Source organism: Ranitomeya variabilis, chromosome 4 (genome assembly GCF_051348905.1).
Source record: "Ranitomeya variabilis isolate aRanVar5 chromosome 4, aRanVar5.hap1, whole genome shotgun sequence".
NCBI classification, from domain to species: domain Eukaryota; kingdom Metazoa; phylum Chordata; class Amphibia; order Anura; family Dendrobatidae; genus Ranitomeya; species Ranitomeya variabilis.
The window spans coordinates 699,459,901-699,470,353 of record NC_135235.1 but is presented as its reverse complement, the minus strand read 5'-3'; the positions used below and the strand labels follow the sequence as shown (position 1 = coordinate 699,470,353).

General features: G+C 42.7%; 1 protein-coding gene across 2 annotated transcripts in view; it reads right to left on the bottom strand.

Moving 5' to 3' along the window:
• Nucleotides 1-298: 298 nt before the first annotated feature.
• LOC143766418 (uncharacterized) overlaps nucleotides 299-10,453 on the bottom strand; it is a 29,691-nt gene continuing 19,536 nt past the window's right edge. For both annotated transcript variants that reach the window (XM_077254092.1, XM_077254093.1), the window contains 6 exons: nucleotides 8,820-8,969; nucleotides 8,511-8,690; nucleotides 8,304-8,427; nucleotides 8,130-8,224; nucleotides 7,841-7,931; nucleotides 299-4,465 (listed from right to left, as the gene is read on the bottom strand). In XM_077254092.1, coding sequence (XP_077110207.1) covers nucleotides 1,995-4,465; nucleotides 7,841-7,931; nucleotides 8,130-8,224; nucleotides 8,304-8,427; nucleotides 8,511-8,690; nucleotides 8,820-8,969 — 3,111 coding nt within the window. In that variant the 3' untranslated portion in view covers nucleotides 299-1,994. The remainder of the gene's footprint in view (nucleotides 4,466-7,840; nucleotides 7,932-8,129; nucleotides 8,225-8,303; nucleotides 8,428-8,510; nucleotides 8,691-8,819; nucleotides 8,970-10,453) is intronic.

Sequence of the window (10,453 nt, the reverse complement as noted above, 5' to 3'; positions counted from 1 at the left end):
CCTGTGCAGAGGCGGGAACTCAACCCCTAACACCCAGTTACATTCTAGAGAGCAATCTATCAGAATTCAGGATAATCCTCCACTTGTCAGACTGGCCCCACCTGAAGGAGCTAAATAATGAGCTACAGCTGGAGGGCAGTCTTCATGGAGACAATGTGCTGCATTAACACCATGTGTTCTGCTATGACTGGAGTAGTTATGTTTGAAAGAACAATGAAATTTGTTTATTAAGCCAAAAATGGGAACCATGCTTTACAAAAGTCACTCTAAAGCCCGATCATAATGCCTTGTGCAGACATGACATGCAACTAACTGAAGTCAAATCATGAGATGTAGCTCGGACATATGGCCTTACGATAACCTAGAGGTCCAAGGCTTAGCTGCATATATGTGAAATCAAATCTCAGCACATGAGGCTCTAGGCCCAGCTTTGGCACAAAGGCATGAGACCAGCATTAGCCCAGAGGCTTAGGCCGTCAACACAACATTCCACCGTGCACTTACCAGTGCTGGCTCCGCACCCGCTAGAAAAACAGTGGGAGCTGGTAGTGCCGAGAACCCACCATGGAGGGAAGCTGTGTCACATCAGGAATACTGCATTACTGCCAATGATGCACAGGCTGGCTGTTGGCTGAGGGACTTCTCTCAGAGATGTCGGCCACAGACCGCTTGACAGGGGGAAGGGAAGGACGAGACCCTATGATCCCCCCTCCCCCCGAGTCTATACTGGCACAGCTACTGATGGCTGAGGGACCTCCATTCAAAGAGGTGTCAGCCACGGACTGCTTGACAGGGGTAAGGAAGGCCGAGATCCCCCTTAGCCTGTGGACGTTGTACGGACTATCTTCCCTCTAGGAGCAACCTCTCTCATACAACCAAGCCCTGTAGGGACAGGGAAACCACTGGAGGGTGGAGAAGGGAGGGGCCTTTTAACCTCTCTGCAATCCTGTCCCGCTACAGGTCAAGGAAGGACTACGTCTATGGTGCTGTCTGGAGGGACATAATGGAAAAGTGTGTCGTATAGTCCAAGAAATATTGTAAGTTGTAAAGTAATTTCCCTTTCTTAATCAATAAGGCTAGGTTCACATTGCGTTAAGTGCAGTCCGTTCAACGCATACGTTAAACGGACTGCGCCACACAAGTGCCTTTTAAAGATCGCGTTATGCAATCGCGCTAGCTCAGATGCTCCATCTGTGCTAGGGGTGACGGACCCCGAAAACGCTGTAGACTGCGTCCGAGGGTCCGTCACAGAATGACGGCACATCACTAACGCATGCCGATTTTTACATGCGTTAGCGGTGCGCTACATAATAACAGTCAATGGGTGCGCTAACGCATCCGTTACATAGCGTTAGTGCCGCTATGTAACGGATGCCGTCAGCGGATTGCCATTAACGCAATGTGAACCTAGCCTAATACATCTGGCTGTTCTATGTTTTTGTACAATTTTTCAATAAGGAATATTGTTTCTCCAAGTTACTTTTAATGGTCAACAAAATACAATTTTTCCAGTAATTCATATTTCACACTCTAGGTATTATAATGTCTTCTCCTCTGTGTGGGATTTTTACTTCTAATTCCTCATGTTTGGTCCTGTTAAAATAAAAAAACTTGTATAAACCTCCCATGCTGGCGCGGATCCAGCAGCGTTAGCACTTGCGTTTTGGGGGCTCAGGTTATTATGTCACGCAAGCCCTGCGTACAATTAGCGCTGGCTTCACTGTTCTCACCTTCAGACAAAATCGAACAATACGAGGAAATCAAAGAGAAGTCGCAGACCTGGCTTCCAGTTGATGTTCAATACGTCTCAGGGCAGGGACGGTGAAGCTGGGGCTGATTGGGCACAGGGCTCGTGCTATGTAACAACCTCATAGAGCCCCAGGAACATGATTGCCGATTCCACTGGAAGAGCACTGACATGGAAGGTGAATATGATTTTTTTAATATTTTAACAAGGCCAAACATGATAATAACCCATTTAAGAAAATACCATTTCAGTTTAAAAGATTTTCCACATTAAGAACATACAAAGGCTTCTCCCCTGTGTGAATTCTCTGGCATTTAAGCAAATCTGATTTATGGTTAAAACATTTCCCGCATTCTGAACAGGAAAAAGGCTTCTCCCCTGTGTGAGTTCTTTGGTGTATAACAACATATGATTTCTGGTTAAAACATTTCCCACATTCTGAACAGGAAAAAGGCTTCTCCCCTGTGTGAGTTCTCTGGTGGTAATCAAGATCGGCTTTCTGGTTAAAACATTTCCCACATTCTGAACAGGAAAAAGGCTTCTCCCCTGTGTGAATTCTCTGGTGGCTAGCCAGATGCGTTTTACGGTTAAAACATTTCCCACATTCTGAACAGGAAAAAGGCTTCTCCCCTGTGTGAGTTCTTTGGTGTATAACAACATATGATTTCTGGTTAAAACATTTCCCACATTCTGAACAGGAAAAAGGCTTCTCCCCTGTGTGAGTTCTCTGGTGGTAATCAAGATCGGCTTTCTGGTTAAAACATTTCCCACATTCTGAACAGGAAAAAGGCTTCTCCCCTGTGTGAATTCTCTGGTGGCTAGCCAGATTCGTTTTACGGTTAAAACATTTCCCACATTCTGAACAAGAAAAAGGCTTTTCCCCTGTGTGAATTCTCTGGTGCTTACACAAACCTGATTTCTGTTTAAAACATTTCCCACATTCAGAACAGGAAAAAGGCTTCTCCCCTGTGTGAATTCTCTGGTGCTTACACAAACCTGATTTCTGGTTAAAACATTTCCCACAGTCGGAACAGGAAAAAGGCTTCTGCCCTGTGTGAGTTCTCTGGTGGCTAGCCAGATTCGTTTTACGGTTAAAACATTTCCCACATTCTGAACAAGAAAAAGGCTTCTCCCCTGTGTGAATTCTCTGGTGCTTACTCAAACCTGATTTCTGGTTAAAACATTTCCCACATTCAGAACAGGAAAAAGGCTTCTCCCCTGTGTGAATTCTCTGGTGCTTACACAAACCTGATTTCTGGTTAAAACATTTCCCACAGTCGGAACAGGAAAAAGGCTTCTCCCCTGTGTGAGTTCTGTGGTGTATAACAAAATCTGATTTCAGGTTAAAACATTTCCCACATTCTGAACAGGAAAAAGGCTTTTCCCCTGTGTGAATTCTCTGGTGCTTACACAAATCTGATTTCAGGTTAAAACATTTCCCACATTCTGAACAGGAAAAAGGCTTCTCCCCTGTGTGAATTCTCTGGTGCTTACACAAACCTGAATTCTGGTTAAAACATTTCCCACAGTTGGAACAGGAAAAAGGCTTCTGCCCTGTGTGAGTTCTCTGGTGGCTAACCAGATTCGTTTTACGGTTAAAACATTTCCCACATTCTGAACAAGAAAAAGGCTTCTCCCCTGTGTGAATTCTCTGGTGCTTACACAAACCTGATTTCTGGTTAAAACATTTCCCACATTCAGAACAGGAAAAAGGCTTCTCCCCTGTGTGAATTCTCTGGTGCTTACACAAACCTGATTTATGGTTAAAACATTTCCCACATTCAGAACAGGAAAAAGGCTTCTCCCCTGTGTGAGTTCTGTGGTGTATAACAAAATCTGATTTCAGGTTAAAACATTTCCCACATTCTGAACAGGAAAAAGGCTTCTCCCCTGTGTGAATTCTCTGGTGCTTACACAAATCTGATTTCTGGTTAAAACATTTCCCACATTCGGAACAGGAAAAAGGCTTCTCCCCTGTGTGAGTTCTGTGGTGTATAACAAAATATGATTTCTGGCGAAAACATTTCCCACATTCGGAACAAGAAAAAGGCTTCTCCCCTGTGTGAATTCTCTGGTGCTTACACAAACCTGATTTCTGTTTAAAACATTTCCCACATTCAGAACAGGAAAAAGGCTTCTCCCCTGTGTGAATTCTCTGGTGCTTACACAAACCTGATTTCTGGTTAAAACATTTCCCACAGTTGGAACAGGAAAAAGGCTTCTGCCCTGTGTGAGTTCTCTGGTGGCTAGCCAGATTCGTTTTACGGTTAAAACATTTCCCACATTCTGAACAAGAAAAAGGCTTCTCCCCTGTGTGAATTCTCTGGTGCTTACACAAACCTGATTTCTGGTTAAAACATTTCCCACACTTGGAACAAGAAAATCTGTTCTCTGCTGTGTGAATTGTTTGATGTTTAAGAAAAGACTTTTCAAGGGGAAAGCTATTTCCATATTCTGAAGGTGAAAACTGCTTCTTTGATTTAGGAGCAGTTCGTTTTTTAATGCTTATTTTACTAATTTGATTTTCCTTAGTAGTCGGTAATGGATCAGAAGACAGGACCCGTTTCAAAGGATCAGATGACAGACAGATGCTGTGAAGGGATGATGGTATATCTGGAATAATTGCATTCACTTCAATTGCATCCTGTGGGATCTCAAGATTATCGGATTTAAAAATTGAAGATGTCAGCTGTCCCTCTGATCTCCTGGTACAGTCATCTGCCAAAAATAAAACCAATTATTTTTCAATTAAATATCCTCAAACTTAATATTTTGAACATTTCTATTTAAGCGGTCAATAAAAATGGCAAGTTATGTAAAAAATTTGAATTATTCAGCAAGAAAATGACAGTTCTCAGTCTAATAGAAAACCTCATAGGATGAACCAGTAGAGCGTGGTGTTCAACTGTTTGTTCATTCTGCCTTTCAAATATGGAATAAAAAGCCACCAAGCAATGTTTGTAGATCAGTTCTCATGCTTCGCACTGACGAGGGCCAACAGCCCGAAACACCGTGTCTGCGAATTGAGATACTGATTTGGCTTTTATCCTAAGTCATATTGCACGACTCGTTAGAGGGTTGATTGTGACTTGTAGGATCGCTACTTCCAACAGGTGGCGCTATAGAGTTAAGTCCTCTTTTTCTCAAAAGAGGCAATTTGCACATGTAGAAAAAAAAAATACTACCAATAAAAAGTTCTACTCATCTTACAAAAACAACAAGTCCCCACACAGGTCCATCATCTGTCAAAGGAAAAACAGAGGTTTCTACATTATTAGTGGCTCAAAGACTCATGAAAAGCAACATGGCGTCCATAAACCAATCCAGCAAAATCCGCTCTCCCAAAGTCAAATTTCCCCTTCACTTCTGAGTCTTGCAGTGTGCTCAAACCACATTTAGAACCAATGTATTTGGCATTTACGGTCAAGAAACGGGGTGCTCACTGTTGAATGGGTGCTCTGGAGTAAAAAGTCAATAGATCAAAATGGTAGAACTCCGGCAAACGATAAAAATTTAATGTTTTGTTGTGCTGAAACAAGAAAATCCACAATTTCAGATAATAGACCCATATGAATACAGAGTTGTTTAAATCATCAACATTTTCGGTGCGAATCTGCCTCTCTCAAGATACATCAGTTTTTACAGGTTCAGGGTCCCCGAGTGGTGGAGTAAGGTGTCCATGTGCATTGGTGTCCACGTGGCACATGAACACCTTATGCCATCACCTATACATCAACCAATTCTGGGATGTATTAACAGAAGCATACAGTCTAGATCACGTGAAGTCATTATTGCCCTCTACTCCTGTTTGGTCAGACCTCATGTGGAATTCTGTGTCCAGTTTTGGGCACCGCATTTTAAAAAAAACACATCAACAAACTGGAGCAAGTTCAGAGAAGAGCGACCAGAATGGTGACCGGTCTGCAATCCGTGTCCTATGAGGAACGGTTGCAGGATTTGAGAATGTTTAGCTTGCAGAAAAGAAGACTGAGCGGAGACTTAATAGCGGTCAACAAATATCTCAAGGGCTATCACATTGTAGAAGGATCATCTTTATTCTCATTTGCACAAAGAAAGATTAGAAGGAATGGGATGAAACTGAATGGGGGGAGACACATTAGATATTAGAAATTACTTTTGACAGTTAGGGTGAACAATGAGTGGAACAGGCTCCCACGAGAGGTGGGTGAGTTCTCCTTCCATGGAAGTTTTCAAACAGAGGCTGGACAGACATCTGTCTGGGCCGATTTAGTGAATCCTGCTTTGAGCTGCGTGTTGGACCAGATGACCCAGGAGGTCCTTTCCAACTATCATTCTATGATTCTTTAGTCTTTAGAAACACAGACTCGCGCCAAAACGTTGATGATTTAAACACATCTGTATTCATATGGGTCTATTATCCGAAATTGTGGATTTTCTTGTGTCAGCACAATAAATTGTTAAAAATGTATATCGTGTGCGAGAAGAACCCACTTAATTTAAGGTGCATGTGTTTTCTGAAGAACAATCTGGGCACTATGTTTTGGTTAATAAAATGGTATATTTTCAATTTTTACTCTCCAACATCCACTGTGCGCTAATTACCGGAAAGTGGCTGTGGAGTCAAAATTATCACTACTCCTATAGATTAACTCACTGAGGGTTAGACTGTCCAAAATGGAGTCTCTTATGGGGATTTCTACAGCTCTGGTTTTCTGACATGTTGTCATATTAGGGCTTTTACAAATGCTGTGTCTCATCTCCTCTCGGATATGACGTCTGCTTATTCATTCTGCAGGCGGCGCTGCTAATGGAGGAGACCTCAGACCCATAAGCTCTGGGGGCACAGACTCTGTCCAGCCACTAAGATTAAGGAGCCTGCGACCTGTGGTACCATCTATTCTGGCAGTTTAGGTGTGTACACTGTCCAGTTAAAGTAATCTGCTCCCTACTTCAACCAATTGGAAAGCACCACACCCTACCAAAGCTCGAATCATATTGCTGGAAGCTGAGAGATACAGGCTTGTTCTCCTCTGGTTCAGTCCTATGTACTCAGCCTCCAGCTTGTGCATTTGTGTTTATATATATATATGTAACTAATGGTAAAGCCATTTCAGGGTCATTAGAGTGTGGGTCTCAGTAGCTCTTGGCAATATAAGCTGTCGTAAAGGCCAATATTTTCTATCACATGAGTTTCAACAAGAAATATACTTTTAAATAGAACTATTTATAATAGTGCAGAGCTGACGTGTGATAAATTTAGAAGAGGCAATGGAGACCTTTTTTAAGGACTACCACGGAGTAAAAGACTCAGATAACTGAGGCAGGGTGATCCCACCACAATCAAACTATCATACAGATGAACATGTAAAGAAAATAATGGAATTAATGATGTGGAGTGAACCCATGAAACCAGGGATCGAGCCATGCCAACACATCTCCTACAGGGGTGAATAAATGTATATTACAGCCATCAGCCACGCACAGCTTAGAGATATATCATGGCACAGGTGGAATGGATTTTATGTAGTTTATCACAATCCTTCTTGAAGTTAGTCGGTTTTAAAAGAAATTGAAAGTCAGGATAAAGGGAAACTCTGTTGTTATCATACAGAAATTCACATTTGCCCTCACTGCACATGTAATATTGTCGATTATAAAAGTGAAGTTTGGCCAGAAAGACTGGACCTGGTCTTGTAGGGACCATTTGATCACATTCAGCAGCACAGAAGGGAGAGAAGGTAGATTCATCCAATAAGATATCAGAGATCTAGGAAGCCAACAGCATCATTACCCTCCGCTTTCTCTTACAGGACCATCATAATAATTTTCTTCAAGTAATTTTCTAACTTGTCAGCACATTCTACGTACACTGTCATTTGGCTTTGTAGTTTACAGATTTACTGGATCCTCCAGGCTGTACGTTCTATAGAAAAGGGCTTTTAATGCCCAAAGTCATTTGAACAGTTTTGAGTGGAGGAGAATGTTGTGGTCTAGAGGCAAAATGGTGATCACACGATTGTGATACTGCCAGACTACACCACCGATAAAGCAGCCACAGCCGGTGACTGAGAAGAATCTGTGACTTCTCTGCATTTAGTGGTTACTACTCACCTGGATAGTCATATGTGGGAATCTCCTCTTTACACCACTCATCACCCCTCACATATGTCTCTGTAGTATTAATATGGGTCAGATCTTCACCCTGAAACAAATATTGTAAAAGTCACAGACAGATGGAGAAGTCACATCTATGATCAGCTCTAATCCTGCCATCTCCACCGTTCTCATTACACAAGTATAAAACATATAATACTGGTGGATAGAACAAGACTGAGCACAAGACCTTCACAGCAGTCTACACATCATAGGGGAGATATCATGACACCTTCTCTCCATCTACCTGATGATCCTGAGGAACATTGGGATCTTCTTGTTTACAGTCCTGTGGAAGAAGAAAACGGGGACATCTCTCTGGTGTCCTCTTACTGGATAGATCTGGAGGAAACACATACAGGGACTGAATTCATTCTTCACATACAGATAATTATAGGCCGTGTGTATTTAGTCCTATTACCTGGTGATGTGAGGGGCTGGGGAACCTCCATCATGACGTCCTTGTACAGTTCTTTGTGTCCTTCAAAATACTCCCACTCCTCCATGGAGAAATAGACTGTGACATCCTGACACCTTATAGGAACCTGACACATACAATGATACAGTCATCCCCCCGATCCCTTTATAGTGTTACTATATAATGTCCCAGCATTCCCAACAGTGTCACCTCTCCAGTCAGCAGCTCAACCATCTTGTCGGTGAGTTCTAGGATCTTCTGGTCATTGATGTCCTCATGTATCAGGGGGTGAGGTGGAAGTCCTGTGATTGGGCTCAGGGGTCTTCCCCATCCCTCAGACACAGGGTCCTGACAGCGCTCACTAGGGGTCTTCTTCACTACTGTGTAATCCTGGTTATGGAGAGACACATTAATAAATCTCACTACAGACATTTCCAGAGTCCTCACCTCTCCAGTTCTGTCCATCTGTTATTCCCATAGATAAGAATGATGTAATGTGACGTCATCAGAATCTCTCACCTCTCCAGTAAGCCGGAAGAGGATCTCTAGGGTGAGGTGTAATATCCTCTCCGCCATCTTGTCTCTGGCCATATCCATCATTGATGGGTAAATCAGGAAAATTCTCTTATATGGAAGATCTTCACTGAGAGGATCCGATATTGTAGAGAACTGAATGAGAAGATGAGCCGATGTAACATCATAAGAATCCTGTGTAATAATACAATTACTGGAGATAATAAGAGGAGATTTAATATTTTACAGTATTTAGTTTTCTTCTTTACAGAAGAAACAGGCAGAAATTATTTGATCCCAAGGGCTCCATGTACAGTGATTTATGGGGTTTATTTCTGGCCTTTGACTTTCCTATATTACAAGAAAAACATCAGAAAAAGCAGATATTAAAATGTTTTAAAAGAAAATTGGCGCCTGTAAAAAGAAAAAAACCCCAAAAAACAGGCAGAAGACCCATTTTATTATTTTTTAACACCTTAAACGTGATTTTAAAAATAATTAAATCTTTGGGCACCAGAACATAGATGTACACCGCAGGGACGGCACAGGTGTCCTGTTATTTTGTCTCCCAAGATTTTAATCTATGCATGCCTTCAGATTATGAGAGGCGCCCCTCAAATTTGGGAGAAAAAAGTGCATCTTATAATCCGAATAATACGGTACATCAGATAGCAGGCACAACACTTTATGACTGCTTCTTCTGTATTGTGCAGTCAGGAACTTTCCGGCTCCATGTGGCGGTACATAACTTTTGTTACAAGCTACAACAGTCCAGCAAACTTTATGAGAAGGCCTATCATCCAATGAGGAGGCCATACGGGCTGAGATGTGCCACTACGGCTCCTCAGAGCTGCTCACAGCTCCCAGGTGATTTGTGAGGACTTCATAGTCCATTCGATGAGGGTCACACACTCCTTGCTGTGGTACTGCATCTTCAGCTCTCAATAGGAGAACTTGTGTCCCAGTTTGATAACTGTGTCTCTTCCTCTCCAGTTTTTATATAAGTAGAATATTAAAAAACTAGATGGTGGCCCGATTCTAACGCATCGGGTGTTCTAGAATATGTATGTAGTTTATTTATGAAGATTTCAGAATAATGCAATGAACACACAGGATTCGGCCGGCCGGGCGCGACCAATTAGCGAAGCGTGGTTCAAATCCCGCCCCAATTCGCGGCCGGACTGCACCTCTCGCTGATTGTTCGCAGCCGGCCACATAGTATATAGCACAGCCCACGCAGTATATAACACAGCCCACATAGTATACTGCAATGCCACGTAGCATATAGCACAGCCAACGTAGTATATAACACAGCCCACGTAGTATATAGCACAGCCATGTAGTATATATCACAGCCCATGTAGTATAGAGCACAGCCCACGTAGTATAGAGCACAGCCCACGCAGTATATGGCACAGCCCACGCAGTATATGGCACAGCCCACGCAGTATATAGCACAGCCCACGCAGTATATAGCACAGCCCACGCAGTATATAGCACAGCCCACGCAGTATATAGCACAGCCCACGCAGTATATAGCACAGCCCACGCAGTATATAGCACAGCCCACGTAGTATATAACACAGCCCACGTAGTATATAACACAGCCCACGTAGTATATAGCACAGCCCATGTAGTAT